The sequence below is a fragment of the Jaculus jaculus genome, chromosome 5 (genome assembly GCF_020740685.1).
Source record: "Jaculus jaculus isolate mJacJac1 chromosome 5, mJacJac1.mat.Y.cur, whole genome shotgun sequence".
NCBI lineage: Eukaryota > Metazoa > Chordata > Mammalia > Rodentia > Dipodidae > Jaculus > Jaculus jaculus.
In genome coordinates, this window is record NC_059106.1 from 85343441 (window position 1) to 85363428 (window position 19988).

General features: G+C 41.6%; 1 protein-coding gene across 2 annotated transcripts in view; it reads left to right on the top strand.

Moving 5' to 3' along the window:
- Window positions 1-19988, top strand: part of LOC101608436 (cytochrome P450 4X1) — a 51305-nt gene continuing 31317 nt past the window's right edge. Inside the window, exons 1-6 of one of the 2 annotated variants that reach the window (XM_045149306.1) lie at window positions 1-184; window positions 12899-13040; window positions 14048-14101; window positions 15639-15766; window positions 18798-18925; window positions 19001-19155. In XM_045149306.1, coding sequence (XP_045005241.1) covers window positions 8-184; window positions 12899-13040; window positions 14048-14101; window positions 15639-15766; window positions 18798-18925; window positions 19001-19155 — 784 coding nt within the window. In that variant the 5' untranslated portion in view covers window positions 1-7. The remainder of the gene's footprint in view (window positions 185-12898; window positions 13041-14047; window positions 14102-15638; window positions 15767-18797; window positions 18926-19000; window positions 19156-19988) is intronic. The other variant, XM_045149307.1, reaches the window with a different exon arrangement.

Here is a 19988-nt window from a genome sequence, read left to right on the forward strand (position 1 = left end):
CGCAGTGATGGAGGCCTCCTGGCTGGAGACGCGCTGGGCGCGGCCCTTGCACCTGGCGTTCGTGTTCTGCCTGGCCCTGGCGCTGCTGCAGGCCATCAAGCTCTACCTACGGAGACAGCGGCTGCTGCGGGACCTGCGCCCCTTCGCAGCGCCGCCAGCACACTGGCTCCACGGGCACCGGGAGGTACGTGGAAGGGAGGGGCAGCGGAGGATGCTGCGCGGAGACGGCGAGGCGGCTGCTCCCAGCCCTTCCTCGTGACCCTCCGTACTGCGCCGACCTCCCAGCCCAGTTCGTGGCTCTGGTTGCTTCTTCCGTACTCTAGAGACCCCACAACCCCTCAGGTTATGGTCACTAGAGAGGAAACCATGGGGGCTGGGACGGAGCTATTCAGGGAGCCTGAATATTGACCTCGCCCAACCCTTCCATGCACGCCCTGTATTGTGCAAGACCTTCCGTGTGTGCATGGTTTAAAACACGTTGTTCTGAGTCTTTAGCTGCAGAAAATGTGCAGAACTGGGTGCAGTAGTTAACAGACTATGGTGTCCATTCTAACCAGACAGAACTAACTTTCTCTAAGGTTCTTGTGAAGCGGGGAGCAATACTGGTTGATGGTGTGTGGAATAGAGGGAGACCATTACTTCTTGGGTATCTCTGCACTCCAAATCTGCTCTTAACCTTGATTCTTCAACAGAGTTTGATTGACAGTCATATGATAAGTACAAGGATGGCAAGCAGAAAATGGGTCCCTGCCCTTAAGGGGCCCAAGGAAAGCACAAAGAAAGTGAACGTCTGGAGTGGCGGTGGATGATGCGGCCTACGGGGATCCCAGGAGAGGGCAGAACATATGTGAAGGGCTGCCCAGAACCTAAATGAATGGGAGGGGCCGGAACTGTGTTCCCAGCAGAGCTACCTGCTAGACCTTCTGCCCTAGAGCAATAGCATCCAATTTTTATTTGTTTCTTCTGATATTTAAATCTTTACTTACGTTGTAATGATTAATTTTAATAATTTCAAACGCCCACAGAGGGGCTTCTTTATGACAGGTTACAGACACTTCCTCTTCCACCATTCTGGGACGTAGGGTACTTTTTGGTAAATAGAAAAAGAATGTTTATGGTATTTTGGTTATGTAAATGTTATTTTTCTGCCTAAGACCTAAATGGCCCCCACTGATTTTGTGCCTTCATAAAGATCCCTTCCCCCACCTCCTCCGTGGGCGTGGCTAACTTCTTTCTTTCCCCATCTCCTTAGTTTTTTAATTCCTGTCTCTACTTTTTTGCTAAATGGCTTTAATGTGTCTGTAAAACACATCTCAATATTTCCAAATATTCAAACGTGCTGAAGTATTCTGTCGGTCCACACGCTGTTCTGGAAACTGCTCTCCCACGGGCCTTTCTTCCCACGCCTGCGGCTCAGGCCTGGAGCACAGGTGTTGGGGGACTCCGCATAGGTGCTGAACTGTCTTCTTTCGTTTCTTCTTTATGTCATCATCTTTATGGGTGGCTTCTTGTGAATGAATGGGAGAATGTTGGGTGAAATTTTTGAGCTCTTTGATGGCTGTAAATGTGTTTATTCTAATTTCAAATTTGAAAAAAGTTAAGTTTGGCTGAGTATAGAATTTTTTGGGAATTCTGAATTTTGAAATTTTGAAATTTTGAAAATATTTCATTTTCTCCAGCTCTCAGGATGGCTATTGAAAATTCTGATACTTCCTAGTTCCATTTTTTTCTTTTAAATATATATATTTAAAATATGCAATGTGATGTTTGCACATATTTACCTTGTTACACATAGCACAGCAAAGTATTTATTATGTTCAAACAAATTAACAACCCCAGCATCTTCTATGTTTTACTGTATTTTCCTTTCTTCTTTCTCCCTCTTTCCCCATGTCCATTCTCCTCCCTTTTCTTGTCTATGATGTGTCTACAAATCTACTCTTTTGACAAATTACTCATATACAATGCAACATTAACTATACTCACATTGTATATTGCATCTCTAAATTTTATCATGCTACAGAACTGCAACTTTGCCCATTCCCTCTGCCCTTACCTTCCATGCCTCTGGTGCCCACTGTTCACCCACCACTTTTATCTGCTCAAATAGGGGTTTTGGCGGGGGGCATATGTGTAGTATGTGTGGTGTGGTATGGTGTGTGATACATGCAGATGTATGCACTGATATGACAGTCAATGAGCATGCCTGCAGCAGTGGCCAGAGAAAAACACTGGGTATTTCCCTCTATCACTCACCCACCTTTTTTTTCCCTTGTGAGAGAGTCTCTGATTCCAGAGATTCCAGTTGCCAGTCCCAGCAAGTTTCTGGTCTCCACTCCCCACAGGACAGGTGTTACAGGGGTAGATGGCCATGCCCAGCTGTTTATGTGGGTTCTAGAGATTCAAACTCTGGTGGCCTCAGGACCCCTCAGGCCCTAGTGCTTGCTCAGGAAGTGCATTTAACTGCTGAGCCATCTCTTCAGCCCTCAAGTCATTTTAACCCTCAACATGTAAGTGGTATTATACAGTATTTTTCTTTCTGTGTCAGGCTTATGTCATTGCCATAATATCCTACAGGTTTACCCATGTTGTTACAAATGGCATAATTTCCTTTCAAGGCTAAATAGTATGCCAGTATGTATGTTTGTATGTGTGTGTATATATATACATACATTTATATGTATATATATCACATTTTTACATTCTTATTTTTAATGATGCATTACTGTCTTATTATTAATTTTTAGTATACAAAATAATATGCGCACTTATATGCATGTATTGTTCATATTCATCTTCATTGCTCTCCCTTGTCAACCCTCTCTCTCTCCCTCCTCTTGGTCACTTTCTCCCTCTCAAGTAGTCCCCCTTCTGCTTTCATGTAATATCATATATGTGCAGATATGTGTACTTAAATCTTGAATCTGTATATGAGAGAAAACGTGATGCTCATCTTCCTCCTCCCCATTATCCTCTCTTGTTCCACCATCTCTTAAACACTTTCCCAGTAGTCCACCTTTCTACTTTCATATCCTGTGATTTTTTCATTAAATCTAAATTACACATAATAGAGAAGACATGATGTTTGTCTTTCTAAATCTGCTCAGTTTTACTTAACATAATGACCCTAATTATATCCATCTTCCTGAACATGACTTAATTTCATTCTTTTTGTGGCTGAGTAAAATTCAGATGGGCATATCACATGCTACATTCTCTTTTTTACATTTGTGTGTGTTCATGTGTATGTAAGTGCACATCTTATGCACAGGAAGGCCAGAGGATGACCTCAGGTGTCATCCTCAGAAATCCCCTTCTTTTGAGTCAAGGTCTCCCATTGTCCTGGAGGTCACCAATTAGGGTGTGCCAGCTGGCCAGCAAGCCCCAAGGATCCTCCTGTCTCCATGTGGCCAGCACTGGGATTCCAGTGTGTGCTGCCAAGCCCAGTTATGACATTTCCTTTTTCCATTCAACCAATGATGGACCCCTAGACTGATTCTACATCTGAGTCGTTGCAAATAATGCTATAGTGAACATAAGCATGCAGATGTCTTAGAGAGGTGATTACTCATTTGCTTTGAGCATATACCCAAAAGAGGCATCACTAGGTCATGTGCTAGTTCTATTTTGAATTTTTTGAAGAATTCTCATGCTGTTTTCCAGAATAAAAGTCTTATTTGAGGAATGCCTATTTGAGTTCTTTACCCATTTTTTTTAAGATCAGGTGTTTTCTTGCTGTTTAGTTGAATGAGCACCTCATAATGTTTTACCTGGTTAGAAAGATTTTCTTCCAAACCATAGGGTGTCTGTTTTCATTTCTTTTTTTCCCATTGTTGGGTAGAGCTTTTCAGTCTGAGGTAGTTCGACTTATTTATTTTCAGTGTTATTTCCCATTTTCTATGCCCTATCTACTCCTAATAATTCATCTTTATTTTTTATTTATTTGTAAGCAAAGAAAGAGAAGAGAGACAGAGAGATGGAGAGAATGGGCGCTCCAGGGCTTCCAACCACTGCAAACAAACTCCAGACACATGTACTACTTTGTGCATCTGGCTTTTACGTGGGTACTGGGAAATGGAACTTGAGTCATTAAGCTTTGCAAGCAAGCATGCCTTAACCACTGAGCTCTATTTATCCTTACTCACCGCGATTCTCCTACCTCTGCCTCCCGAATGCTGGGATTAAAAGCTTGGGCCATCACACCTGGCTTTATTTATTCATCATTAATCCTCTCTGTTAGTTCTACATCTCTGTTATTAATCTTTATGGCAGGACCCTTTTCTCCCCTTCTCTCTGGCAGCCTGAAGGTATTGACTTTGTCTCTGGGGTTCTGAAGTTTTATTATATGTGTAGGTGTGACACTTTGTTTTCAACAAATATGCTTACCCTTGGCTGGCAACTTTAAGTCTGAAAACATATTTCATCAGGTCTGATATAAGTCTAAATTTTGCTTCATTTTATATTTCCCAGAATAAGACCCTGAAACAATGAAGCAGCAGTTTTTATTGGAGATAGAGATGTTACCAAGAAACTTTGGTAAAGGATTGGGCAGGTGGCAGGATGGAGGGACAGCAACATAGGGTGGTTCTCAAGCAAGTTACTGCTGTGGGTAACTGGACCTAGTTCCCACTGGGGTGCTGTCATGACAGGAAATCAGGAAAGCTGAGGTAAGTTTATACTAGCTCTTATACCTAGCGAAAGGCTGCATCCACTGGGTGTTAAATTCTCCGCAGTGTGCGTGAGCAGCCAAGCAAACAGCAAGGCCATGGAAGCCTGAGGTTCTGCCTTCAGATACTGTGGTGCTCACTGAGCTGGACAGGATGGAGCTTTGGAGACCCTCTGATAATGACAAATGTAACCATTTCTTTGATACTTCCTTCTCCTTTCCTTCCCGCTCTCAATTTTCATTGGTTGGATGTTGGACTCCTAGATTGAGTTTCTGTTTTTTAAATTTTTTTCTTTATTTTTCTACATTATCTTCTTATACTTTCTACTGTTTTACATGTTTTAATCTTGTTCTCACAAGTTTAATTTTCATGGGTTCTTTTTTTTTTTTTTTTTTTTTAAGGTAGGGTCTCACTCTGGTCCAAGCTGACCTGGAATTAACTCTGTCATCTCAGGGTGGCCTTGAACTACCTCTCCCTCCCAAGTGCTGGGATTAAAGGCGTGCGCCACCACGCCTGGCTTAATTTTCATGGGTTCTATCTTATTCTCCATTTGTTCGTCCATCAATTTTCTTATAATATGTAAAAACACATACTAGGGCCTAGGAAGATGGCTCAGGGGATAAGAGCACTTGTCTCAAAAACATTGAGGCATGAGAGGTCCTGACTTGCCTTGAGTTCAATTCCACAGCACACACATAAACAGGTAGGGGTGAGTACACATGCCTTGAAGTTTTATGGGAAGCAAAAACCAGGGAATCACTAAGACATGTTGGTCAGTCACTCTGACTGGTAAAACAGCAGCTCCTGGTTCATTGAAAGACTCCTTGACAAGGAAGCACACAGATGAGTGATAGAGGAGGACACCCACATTTTCCTCTGGCCTCTGCCATGTGTGTACAGGGTGCACACATCTACACACACACATGTGTATACAGCCCACACATACACCATACCACACATACTGCATACAAAAAAAAAACACACTAAAGCCATAATTTATAGCAACAACCATTTTTTATTATTTTTTCTCAACTTTTTTAAAATTTTTATTAGCATTTTCCATGATTATAAAAAAATATCCCATGGTAATTCCCTCCCTCCCCCCCCCACACTTTCCCCTTTGAAATTCCATTCTCCATCATATTACCTCCCCATCTCAATCATTGTACTTACATATGTACAATACCAACCTATTAAGTACCCTCCTCCCTTCCTTTCTCTTCCCTTTATGTCTCCTTTTTAACTTATTGGCCTCTACTACTAAGTATTTTTTTTCTCAATTTTTATTAACATTTCCATGATTATAAAAATATCTCATGGTAATACCCTCCCTCCCCCCACTTTCCCCTTTGAAATTCCATTCTCCATCATATCCCCTCCCCATCTCAATCAGTCTCTCTTTTATTTTGATGTCATGATCTTTTCCTCCTCTTATGATGGTCTTGTGAAGGTAGTGTCAGGCACTATGAGGTCATGGATATCCAGACCATTTTATGTCTGGAGAGAGTACATTTTAAGGAGTCCTACCCTTCCTTTGGCTCTTACATTCTTTCCGCCACCTCTTCCATATTAGACCCTGAGCCTTGGAAGGTGTGATCGAGATGTTACTCAGTACTGCAGTCACTTCTTTCCAGCACTATGATACTTTCTGAGTCATCCCAAGGTCACTGTCATCTGAAAAGAGAAGATTCTCTACCCAAAGTGAGAGTAGCATTAATATAAGGGTATGAATATTAAGAGAAGTGCTTACTGGACAGTTTGATAAGCACAGTATATACATTTAGCCGGACAGCAGCAGACGTTACTCCCCTAGGGCTCATGACTACCCCTGTTTTAAGTTTTCAGTATCAGGAATGTATTGCCTCCCATGGAGCAAGCCTCCAGTCCAATTGGAGGGCAGTTGGTTTCCACCATGATAGATGTGCCATTATTGCACCCGTTGGCTCATTTGGTCTGGCTAGTTAATTATAAGGCTTGCAGTGTCCACTGCTGAGTATCTTCACTGGTGGTATCTCTTTCTCCCATTGAACTGCAAGTAGAATGGCTTCTTCCAGCTTCTGTCAGCTGGTCTACATGGAGGAGGTTATCAGCTCAGTTCCAGCAGGATTTCTCAGTGTCCTTGCAGCCCAAGTATGTGGAGTCTTCAGCAATAGGGTCTTACCATCGATTCCCGGTGGGAAACCAAGGGCCTCGGCAATGGTCTGTAATGTTTTGGGGGCATCAAGGACCTCCCTGGCCAACAACTCACTGGAAGGTATCTCATCCCTGGCACTGAAAATTTTCTAGGAATGATCTATGGCTCCTGAGTGCTCCATTGTCCAAAACTGGAGGATTCCTTATGGTTTATTTATATCCTCTTAGATTTTGATTAGCCCTCCCTTCACCTTTTCTTTACTCAGTCTCTTCCCCTGACCTCACATTGGGACTTTTCACCCCTGTTAATCTATTCTTCTACATACATATATATATATATATATATATATATATATATATACACACACACACACACAATACCAACCTATTAAGTACCTTCCTCCTTTCCTTTCTCTTCCCTTTATATCTCTTTTTTAGCTTACTGGCCTCTGCTACTGAGTTTTTTCCTTCTCACACGGAAGCTCAATCATCTGTAGCTAGGATCCACATGTAAGGACAACCATTTTTTTAGCTGAGGATTCTTTCAATTGTCCCAGGCAAGCTGGCAGTTTGGGCTGCATGAGGTCATAGAGTGTTGCCAGGCAAGCCTAGGCTCTTATGATTTTGGCTAGGCTGACTGATGCACCCACAGTTTGCTAAGTCTGCTGTCATTTTGAATGCCTTAGTCTTCTACTTGATGTATTGCCTTTCCATTGGTAAGCTGGCAAGCCTTGCTCATTTGGAATAGCAAAACTTCAACTTGCCTGTAAGTCATGTTTGCTACAGTCACATTGACCTGGGTGAGTCATGCAGTATAAGAGCACAGAGCATGTGAATGCAGAAGGTATTAAGACTATTAATGTGGTCAGTTAAGCATTTTTTAATGTGTGTGGGGGGGTGTATACACACAGTTTGCCCTTGCAATGTTCTATGTGCTTGCCTGCAGCAGGGGGCAGTTGCCTGCAGTGGCCAGAGCAGAATGTTTGGTGTCCTTCTCCACCATTCTCCCACTCATTCTTATTTGAACTGGAATTGCTTTTTTTTTTTTTTTTTTTGCAAGCCCAGGGAATTTCCTGATCTTTGCTCCCCTTGAGGAACTGGGGTTTCAGGTGTGCATGGCCATGCCCAGATATTTGTGTGGATTCTGAAGATTAGAACTGGGGTGGTTCCAAGCTCCCTTGAGCTTGTACAGGAAAGACACTTAACAGCTGAGCCATCTCTAGCCTCAACACTGTCCTGATCTTTCTTTTCCTTTTTCTTCTTTTTTTTTTTTTTGTTAGTATGTGTGTGTAGAGTATGTGAGGGGTGTATATATGTGTCTGTGCATATTTTTGCTTCCTTCATATTTATATATATGTATATATATGTGTGTGTGTGTTTGTGTGTGTGTGTAAATATATATTCTATTGTTATTGTTATTTTTGCTGCCTAACAAAGTACTCCCAAACTGAGCAATTTGAAACACTGTTCTTTATTATATGCACTTTTTAGGGTCAGGAATTCAGGAGTGGCTTCCATGAGCTGAGTGATTCAGATTCTAAGTGGAGCTGGCAAGGGCTGAAATCATCTCAAGGCTAACTGAGCAAAATCCACTTTCAAGTTCTCTTACATAGTTGTTGACCTGTCTTGTTCCTCACTGTCTGATGACCAGAGCCTTCAGTTCCTAAGTCAGAGATATTCCTACAGGGCTACTCACAACTAGAATATTCATTTTCTCAAGACACCTAGTTGTTTCTTGGTTTTAATAAGGAAAGTCCCACATCCTGGAAACCAATTGTCCCAGGCAAGCTGGAAAGCTTAGTCACCCTACCCTCAGCATGGCAGCTTGCTTCCCTCAGACAAGAGATGGAGAGGCCAAGATGGAGGCTGTAATATTTTATCACCTTCTTGGAACTTTTGTAATATCATTTCCATTGTGTGTAATCAGACATTCTGATGGATGCTGGTGCACTGACAGAGGAGCACTCAGAGACCAGGGTCACTGGAGGCCATCTTGGAGGGGGCTTTGCTTTGTGTCTTCCAAGATGGGAGCTGACCTCAAACCTTTCATGGTCTTTGGTTCTTGTTCTATAGTCTGTATGGCACTCATGAAGTTTCAAAGTCTATACACTGGAGAACATTCCTGCAGAGTGATCTGAGAGCAAACCTGTCAGTATCTGCATGTCTTTCTTCAATTGTCTAATGAATAATTTGCCTTTCTTCTGTTTATAAGGATTTAGATGGCTCCTGGCATTCTGGGGACAGGGAAAGGAAGCAAGTGAGGACATCTGATCATCTGTCAGACACATTTCCCTAGTGCACTATTTTCCTTTGATGCCCACTCCTATCTCCTTCCTTCCCCAGTGCCTAGTTTCTTCAAACCCCAGAACTTCTCTGGCTTACTTTCTGTAGAAAAGCAAGCTCTCTGCTCTTGTGGGACTGCATACAGAAAGGGCGACCTAAGATCCAAACAGCCCTTCTTTAGCCTACATCTCTTTATATTACTGCTCTATATTTAGTTGTCTTTTGTTTCATCCAAACTAAATTGACTTTTTCTAAACTTCTCAGACTTCACTTTACTGTGCCCCGCTCATTAGAATTTTATTTTCATCCCCTCTTGCCAGAAACTGTAACTGAGAATGAACAGTCAACTAAAAGTAGGAAAAATATGAAAATTGTCCAACAGACCTGTTTTCCCAAGTACCAAGAATGATGTATTATAGTAGTGATTCTCACATTATTGCTGGTAAAGAGCCAGGGCCTCTTCATCACACCATTGTGAGCTCTTACATTCATGAAAAAAAGAGCAAGAAATGACTGTAAGATATTCTAAACATTTATGCTCAGTTTATATGATTATCTCGCTGTGAACTGGCCTGTGGGGTATGCTCTGAATAGCACTTTGTTGAGATCTTTCACTCTGACTATTTCTTTGACTTTTGTCCCAACATCCATTTATGCTTTATTAATTGTCAAACTATCAGGTAGTGTGTATATAGATTTTAAATTATTGTATCTTTCTGATAGACTAAACTCTTTAACATTTTATTCACAACCTCCATACATGTAGATAAATACCATGATCATAATCTCTTCTTACTGCCCTCGCTTCTTGCTCCCTCTCCCCTATTCACCTTTCACTGAATCCCTTCTTCTTTCCAACTAGTGTCTCTTCTATTTTGATGTCATACTTCTTTCTCTCCTCTTATGCAAGTCTTGTGTTAGGTAGCATCTGAGCTCATGAGTGCCACAGCCACTTTGTATCTGGAAGGCAAGATTGTAAGCATTCCTCCCTTTCCTTTGGCTCTTACATTCTTTCCATCACCTCTTCCACCATTGTTCCTGAGCCTTGAAGGCTATGATAAAGATGTCTCACTTAGTGTTGAACACTCCATAGTCATTTCTCAGCACATTGGTGGGTTTTAAGTCTCCAAAGTGGTCACCACCATCTGAAAAGAGAAGGTTCTCTAACCAAAAGTGAGAGTAGCATTAATAAGTAGGCATAAACATAAGTACTTAGATGTCAGTTTGGTCAGCATCATATGTCCATTTAACCAGACAATGACAGTATTTTCTACCCTTGAGCTTATGGTCTTTCCTACCACAAGCTTTTTAAAAACAATCTTTATTTATTTACTTACAAACAAGAAAGACAGATAGAGAAAGAGACAGACAGAGAGAGTAGGTGCACCATAACCTCCAGCTGTTGCAAATGAGCTCCAGATGCATGCGCCACTTTTCGCATCCAGCTCTGTGTAGGTACTGAGGAATGGAACCCTGGTCATTATGTTCTTCAGCCAAGCACCTTAACATCTGACCCAGCTCCCCAGCCCACCATAGGCTTGTGATTGCATTTTCAGTACCAGGTGTTAATTCCTCCCATGGAGCAGGCCACAAATCCAGTCAGAGAGCAGTTGGTTTCCCCATAACAAACATGCCACCATTGTGCCAGTTGGTACATTTGACCTAACTGGCCAGCCATAAAACTTTCAGTTAAGATGATATTTTTTTCCCTCAACAGACTGTATAGCTCTTTCTAGTACCATGGTATCTAAGACTAACCTTTTTATGCAAGAAATGTTTCTTTTTATATCAAGTAATATTTATTGCTATAAAGTCATGTTATTGGATATTAGTGAAGCTACACCAACTTTCTTCGGTTGCATTTCAATGTTATATTTTGTCCTTTTGTGTTTTTGTTTTTTCTTTGTTTTGGAGTTTTTTAAATTTTTTATGAGAGAGAGAGAATGCCAGGGCCTCCAGCCACTGCAATTGACCTGCAGATGTGTATGCAACCTTGCACACTTATATCACCTTGTGCATCTGGCTTATATGGGATCTGGAAAATCAAACATGGGTCCTTGGGCTTCACAGGTAAGCACTTTAACCACTAAGCCATCTCTCCAGCCCTGTTTTTTGTTTTTTGTTGTTGTTGTTGTTGTTTTTGAGGTAGGGTTTCACTCTAGCCCAGGCTGACCTGGAATTCACTATATAGTCTCAAGCTAGCCTCAAAGTTACAGTGATCTTCCTACCTCTGCCTCCTGAGTGCTGGGATGAAAGGCGTACACCACCACACCTACTGACATTCTTTTACCTAAGCAAACAATCATCATATTAGGTTAAAATTTCCATCACAGCAAAGCCCTTGACTTATACTTTTCTGTATACTTGTCACCTAGTACCTGTGACAAGCTCTTTATGAATACTTATCTATTTGCAAATGAATAAATATTCACATTCTTAAAAATACCACCCTGCCACATGAGCACTGACTTGATGGTGGGAACTGTAGCATTATTTTAGGGCCTGGACCTCAAGAAATTTATTGCCCTAAACTATCTAGAGACCTCTTCTTAGGCTACAGTGGCTAACTGATAACACAGAATATTGGAGGAGCCTAAGTTTCCTCCTCTTTTGAGGATAAGAACAAACATACAGCAAGTCATTTGAAGAATTTGCCAGCCTTCAATTTCCTTGTTGATGGGACTTTCTATGATGATACTCAAACATGTACAGCCCCCCAACCACACACATACAAACATGTTTTACCAGACATAGATGTAAAAGAATCATTTTTAATAAATCTTGCTTTTTAATTTAAAACTTTTCATTATTACTGTTAACAACATATTTAGTATGAATATTTAGTATGGATACATCATGTGTTCATATCTTTTCTTCCCTCATCCCTGCCCCCATTCCACTGGGCACCCACCTCAGTGAGGTTGCAGATATTCCCTGTTTGAGGCCAGTCTGAGACTACCTAGTGAATTCTAGGTCATCCTGGGCTAGAATGAGACCCTACCTCTAAAAACCAAGAAGAAAAAGGAAGAAAATAAATTTACTTTAAAAGTTCTGGAAGCTGGGAGTTTTGTCTTTAAGTTTGCTTCAAGTTTCAACATCTTTACAAATGTGCCTTCTGCTCTTGCAACTGGGGAAGTTGGCAGGCTATTATTAGAGAAGTGTTTACTGTTAAATCATAAAAAAGAATTACTGATCAATAATTAGAGCAAGAAAAAGAGAGAATGGATGGCAAGCTGGGCAGTAGCCCTGTCAGATTACCAATAGTTACTTTCCTGCATAGAAAAGAAACCTGAAGCCTCCCAACCCCACCTCTCCTCTAGTTATGTTATCTCACCTTTCCCTGTACTGGGAAAAAGCTTGCAGGATACGCCATTCAACGGTGATTTGGTCTTCTGGTTCAGACCAAATACACTAGACTTGTGTAAGACATCATCCCCAAACTTAGAAGTTCCACAGAAATCATGTTGGACTGGAAAAAAAATGCTCAGAGATTAAGGCACTTGCCTGTAAGGCCTAATGACCAGAGTTCAGTTCCCCAGCACCCATGTAAAGCCAGATGCACAAAGTGATGCATGTGTGTAGAGTTCTTTTGCAGAGGCTAGAGGCCCTAACATATCCATTCTCTCCTCCCCCCTCCCTCCCTCTCTCCCTTTCTTTCTCTCATAAATAAATAAAATATTTCTAAAAGAAAGAACTCATGTTCATGCACCTCCATAAAGTGGTCCAGACCCCACTGCTATGCAATCTTGTGTCTAAGACAAGCCAAAACCAGCCTGGCCAGTTCTCTCATTTCTTTCACTTTTTTTTTCCTGTAGTTTCTTCAAGAAGATAAAATGGAGAAGCTTGACGAGATTGTGGGAGAATACCCTTGTGCCTTCCCTTGCTGGGTTGGGCCCTTTCAGGCATTTTTCTATATCTATGATCCAGACTATGCAAAGATATTCCTGAGCAGAACTGGTAAGAAAAGGGGCAAAAATCTCAGGGTACTCATCCTCTAGAAGTGAAAGTCACACAGCACAAAGGCCTGGTCAGAAGCAAAGATTAGCCCTGGGCTTGAAGAAACCCTTAGTAAGCATGGCATAGGGACAGGTCTCCTGCCCAGGTTAAGGGGTTAATCCATGTGCTCCCGAGTCCCTCATCTATTCCCAGTTTCAGGGCTTTGTAAAGCCCAGCTTCTACCACTAGCCTGGCCAGGGGCTTCCTTCTTCTCCCTTGGTTTTGTGACTTTCACGTGAGCAATACTCTCTTACACGCAAACCTCATCACGTACAGAAGACTACCTCTGAAGTCTGAATGTGACCTCAGTTGATGGAGCATCCATCTATCACTCCAGACTTTTACTTATGACCCAAGTTGTTCATTTCCTCCCTTCCCTGTATGCCCAGTCCTTTTTGCAAGGTGTCCACCATGAATTACCTCATAGCACAAAACAAAAATGGTCAGATCACACACTGTCAGCTTTGTCAAATGGAGGTCTCCTGTTCTGATCTTTTTGGTCCTTGTCCTCATAATGAACAAAACTAGTAAGTTGGATAAAAGTCTTTCCCTGAGCATCTCCATATTAACCAGCCCTTGCTCTGATATGTCTCAAGTTCACCTCTTTAAGATAAGAACTGTAAAACTCTTCCATTTTATGGCCACAAGAACATATGTGCCGGTTTTGCTCTGATTGTTAATATACCTTCCAACAAGTGTCAATGTCCCAACTCCTATTTTGTAAAATTGGCAACCCAAATAGGCTGATTTTGTTGGGAGAGGTGAAAACCAGGGCAGAATCTGGGTGTGGGGCCTGTCTGTCTCCTGGGGTTTGGCTCTTCTCTGGAACTCAGCCAGCACTTGGGAGAGTATCCCAGCATGCTCTTTGCTCCCTGTGCTGAGAGCAGCCAATGAAGAAAGTCTTCCCTGACTTGACCTGTGATGATGCTCCCTCTAATGCTACCTGTTTCCTGTACTTGATTCTGCAGATCCCAAGACCCACTGCCTGCACAAGTTCATGACCCCAAGTCTTGGTAGTCTTGGTATGTACAAGCCACTCACTCTCATGCCAAGTCCTCTTTGTATAGCACAGCATGTCAAAGAGATTCAAATATGAATGCAGGATCATGGAGAGAGGGTAATGGGACATATGTGCGTGAAGCACAGGGAAGGCCATGGGGAGTAGGAGCCAGCCAGAGGCACTGGAGGGGCCACTGGGGGAGGGAACAACTGAGAACATACGTATGAAAATATTGTAATGAAATCTATTACTTAGTATATTAACCAAAAAAATATAATTCAAACAATTGAGTGAAAGTGATCTGTAATGAGAGTTATCTAGAGGGAGGTCAAAGGAGAGCTTAATGTCCACACAGCACAATTCCTGGAAAACCTTCTTGTCCATTTCTCTCCTCCAAGTCCCACTTTCAAGGCAGTATACGTGTGAGTCCATTCCTCCTTTTCCTTAAAGTCATAGCTTCACATCCCCATTTGTACCCTCTCATCTCTCTTATTTTCTTGTATTTTTACATTCTGGAAGTTCTTTTATTTCTATATGCCTTTCAGGAAAAAAAAAAAAAACTTTTCTTGGGAATACAATTTGGTGAGATTCTATGAGCAGATCAATTAAACTATTTTGTCATATAGTTAACATCTATTTTCAGATCAGGAATAAATTAAGTGAAGACTATAGGCTTTGGACTCAGAGCCTAGCCCTTAAATATGAATTCTGTCCCCCATCCCACTTGGGTATGCTATGGAAGTTATTTAATTTCTGCCTCATTATCCTCATCTTTGAAAATGAGGATGGGAGTCATGACTGTGGCATGTGTGGGATAAATGAATCACATGTTTTTAGCATTTTTGTGTCATGGTGTTGGAACCCAAACTAAGTAAGCATCATGAACCTGGAATCTTATAAGTACTTGGTGAATGACATCATTCCAACTTAAAAATCCGTTGAAATCCAAATCCTTATGACCATTCTGGAAACAGAAGGCTGCAAAGTATTAGCCTTGATGAGTATTTTCACATTTTATTGTTTCTAGAGCTCATGGTTGGGATGCCTGGGGACAGAGAGATATCTTTTTCTAGTTCCTGATCAATCTGTGTTTATGGTAAAGTTTATGAGCTGGTCTGCAGCCAAGAGGAGATGAATATGTGTCATGTCTTTACTATGAGCTAAGAAGGTACCAGGTGGAGTGTCTTATGTATGCACCTTCATTTTATCTGCACAACAAAGATTATCACTCAGTTAACATTCTCTGTTGTTGAGAAAACAGCCTCAGAAAGGTTAATTTTCTCACTTACCATATGGGTAGTCGTGGTGATTTTAGAGTTAACAATTTCATCTCATCAGGCTTTGAAACTTATCGAACTTAGAAACTCTTCCACAGTGTTAATATATCCACCTCACATGTGGGCCCTAAAACTCACCACTGTCTTAATCTATGAACACTTTGACACTCTACTTTGTCATACTTACCTGTGGGCTAGGACCGCCCCATGCTGTTTGTGTTCCTCAGTTCTTCTTCTCATCCAATCAAATGTCATGAGGTTTTGTGCATTTTATTTCTTTAGGAAAAGGACTATTGGATCTTGATGGGCCCAAGTGGTTTCAGCACCGCTGCCTACTAACTCCTGGATTCCATTGTGATATCCTGAAAACACATATAGAAGCAATGGCCTGTTCTGTGAACATTATGCTGGTAAGTGAGTGGGGAAGTTGATTTCTAGGAACTAATCAGTGTACAAGTACCCACTAAGCAATGTATTTCTATATGCCTTTGATGTGTTCTCTGGGTGATTAAGGAAAGGACATCTGGTCCACTTCTAGATTCTGTAGGATAGCACTTACCAAGTGGTGCAACTCAGACAGCAGGTACTATAGGAGTCAGGTAAGGAAGGCAAGAACAGCTATAGCAGGCTCAGATTCCGGAGGAGACTCAAATTTACCATGAAACTTAAGATTACCAGTGTGTGTCGATCTTATGGATGAGAGAATCCTAAGCAGTGAGTCAATATGAGTAAGATTTCGAGGCTGAAATACACTTACCAAATGGCAATAAAGGACTGTGCTCAGGTTAAGTCAGGGTCTCTATGAAGGCTGCAGTTGATTTTCTTCTACTGGGTGATAGTATACTTGAGAGATGACCTCACTTTCCAAAGGGGTAGGAGGATGCTGCACAGGAGCATTCCTGTCGGCAGGCCTCTTGACTTACAGATGAGTTCCATTAAAAGCTCTACTTGGGGCTGGAGAGATTTCTCAGTGGTTAAGGCACTTGCCTGTAAAGCCTAACAACCCAAGTTCAATTCCCCAGTACCCATGTAAAGCTAGATGCACAAAGTGGTATGTGCATCTGGAGTTTGCAATGGCTAGAGGCCTTAGTGCACCCATTCATATTCTCATTCTCTCTCTCTCTCTCTCTCTCTCTCTCACACACACACACACACACACCTCCAAGCATGTGGCACATGACCTTGGGAGGCTGAGGTAGGAGGATCATTGTGATTTTGAGGCTAGCCTGAGACTATATAATAAATTCTAAGTCAGTCTGGGCTAAAGTGAGACCCTATATCAAAAAGAAATAAAGAGAGGGAGAGAGAAAGGAATAAAAAGCCCTACTTGTACAAAGGTTCAAGTTTTAAATTGTATTTCTTTAAAAGTTGGACAACTAATTAACACATTTTCTTTGTAAATACTTCAAGCATCACAAAGCCACACTTACTTCCATCCTCATCTGCAAACCCAGCTCATCACTGGGTTCTCAGAGAAGTTCACAGAAATGATCTTCCTCGGCAGGTATTGTGGTAGCGACATCCTGATAGTACCAGAGGCAGAGACTCAGAGAGCACCAGGCTCGGGCCAGAGTGGGACAACAGCATCCTCTTCTGGTGCTACTCAGCATCCCAGTTTCAGCTGCACCAGCCGCTATATTTTTTTAATCTCCATGTCTAGGAGGCATTTCTGCTCTCCCCATTTCTCAGTTCCATGATTCCAAGAGTTCCTGTCATAATCTCTCCCTCTGCTGAATGGTTTCAGAATAGCTCAAGCTTTGAAGCCTGCACTGACACTCATTTCTTCTAAACTCACCCTGTGTCCTTAGTGCACTCAGCATGCATGAGTGGAAATATCACACTGAGCCCCATTAATACATATAACTAACACATATTTTCAAAAGCAATGTTAGGGCTGGAGAGATTGCTCAGTGGTTAAGGCACTTGCCTACAATGCCTAAGGATCAGGGTTTGAGTCCCTAGTACCCACGTATAGCCAGATACACAAAGTACCACATGGTCTAGAATTTGGTGGTAGTGGCTAGAGGCCTTGGCATGCCCAATCTCCCTCCGCCCCCCCCTCTGTCTTTCACACACACACACACACACACACACACTGTCAAATAAATCAATAAAATATTTGATGGCAAAGGTCACTTAAAAAATACCAAGTCCAGCTTTGAGCTCTCTGAAAGATTTTCAAACTGCCTTTTGTTCAGTCTCCAAGCTTTCAGGACCTAACTTCACCTAGCTTGTCATCTGTAAGTGCTTAACAAAGTTAGGTTGAACTAAACTTAAACATTTTAATTCATTTTACACAAAACATGCTTATTGTGATAAATGCATCTATAGCTGCGAATGTTTTTAAAGGTCAGTTCAGTGCTTAAAGAGGCTTGCTTGGACAGCCTGCCATCTGGAACTCAATTCTCCCCAACACGCACATAAAACCATACGCAAAGTGACATGTGCATCTGTGATCCTGATGAGAAGCAGATCGAGATGAATCTGAAGCTCACTGGCCAGCTATATTGGTATTCATTTACAGCAACAAAAGATCTTGTCTCAAAGAAGGTAGAAGAAGAGCTAGGGATATTGCTTAGTGGTTAAGGTGCTTGCCTACAAAGCCTAAGGACCTGGATTCAACTCCCCAGAACCCATGTAAGCCAGAAGCACAGGTGATGCATGAGCACAAAGGGGCACACATGTCTGGAGTTCAATTGCAGTGGCTAGAGACCCTGGTGCACCAATTCTATCCTTCTCTCCCTTTCTCAAAAAATAAAAAGAAATAAAAGAAGGTAGAAGAAGAGTACAAACCTTGAGGGTGTCCACTGACTTCCACACATGGGTCATGGCACACACGCCAGAGTATGTGTGTGCCCATACATGCACACATACATACAAACACAAGTAAGAGAAAATCAAGCAGATCATTTCAGGCTGTCAAAGCAGGTCTCTTTCTGTGGCATAGACAAAGGATAGCTACACAAAACCATGGTCATCTCCCTGTACCAACTCATTTCCTTAGCTTCTCTCTGTTCCTAATTTCTGAATCTAAAAAGTTTATGAAAGTGTTCCAAGACTATTTAAAGTGTGGTGATGTTGTATCTGGCCAGTTGGGGATTAAAGATGGAGGATGACCTGGGTAAACCTCTGTGGTTACAGGGCTTGGACTAGAGATGGCTTGCTGGAGGAAAGTCTGGCCTATTTGAACCTGAGTTGTAGCAGTAATTGAAAAATCATTTGCCAGATATGCAGTTTGCTCTATGCTTTTTCTCATTCAGCTAAGTCAATGTTCTCCTTTCTCATCCTAAAGAAAGCATATGGCTTATTTATTCTCTGGCTTCTGGTTCCTTTGTGGTCAGGGTTTTTTCCCTTAAATGATAAGGGCAGGATCAGGGAGGAGATGGCAAATGAAGGTGATTTGATGATGATGATGATGTTGATCTTGACCTCCTTTGCCAGGATAAGTGGGAGAAGATTTGCAGCACTCAGGAAACAACCGTGGAAGTTTTTGAACACATCAATTTGATGGCTCTGGACATAATCATGAAGTGTGCTTTCGGCCAGGAGACCAACTGCCAAATAAATGGGTCAGTGACAGGACAGCAAACACATTCACTGTGACATAAGTCAATTATTAACACGGTCTCTAATTTCTCTTCTAGCACCTATGATCCTTATGTAAAAGCAACATTTGAACTTGACCAAATCCTATCTCATCGCTTATATAATTTCTGGCATCATAATGATTTAATTTTCAAATTCAGCCCTAAGGGCCACCACTTCCAGAAGTTAAGCAAAGTGCTACATCAATACACAGGTAAATGCACAAGTATTTCTAGTGTGGGGGTCGTCCAAGTCCGTATACCATCATGAGTGTATTGTGTCTATGTAGGAGGTTATGTCACATTGTAAACAGAAAATGAATTCTCACTCATTTGTTTGGTTGGTTGGTTGGTTATTGGTTGTTTCCAGATCGGATCTCACTCTAGCCTAGGTTGGCATGAAACTCACTCTGTACTCCAAGGCTGACCTCTCACAGTCATCTTCCTACCTCTGCTGAGATTAAAGGTGTGCACCACCATGCCTGGCTCAAATTCTTACTCTTTTTTATTACATATTTTATTATTTTACTTATTTATTTACAAGCAAAGAGAGAGACAAGAGAGTGGGGAATAGATGCACCAGGGTATCTAGCTTTTGCAAATGAACTCCAGATGTATATGCCACTTTGTTCATCTGGCTTTATGTGGGTACTGGGGAATAAAACCCAGGTCCTCTGGCTTTGCAGACAAATGCCTTAACTGCTGAACCATCCCTCCAACCCAGATTCTTACTCTTAATGTAGAGTTTATATGGATATTTCTCAAATGAATTACAACTTGAACCCTTTAAAATGAGTTTACTACATATATATAACACAATTTATTATATAATTATTAATATAAAAATAATAAGGAGGTATTGAAAATTTCAAAACATACAAGGCATGTGATTATACAGTGATTATACAGTGATTGAGTAATAAATGCTGGCTAAAAATACCATGCAACATAGAAATGAACTTAAAAAGAGGAGAAGTAGACCTGCATTTAGAAGGCATGTGTGAATTCAAAAATATTTATGTCAGCAAAACATATACACAAAAAAATT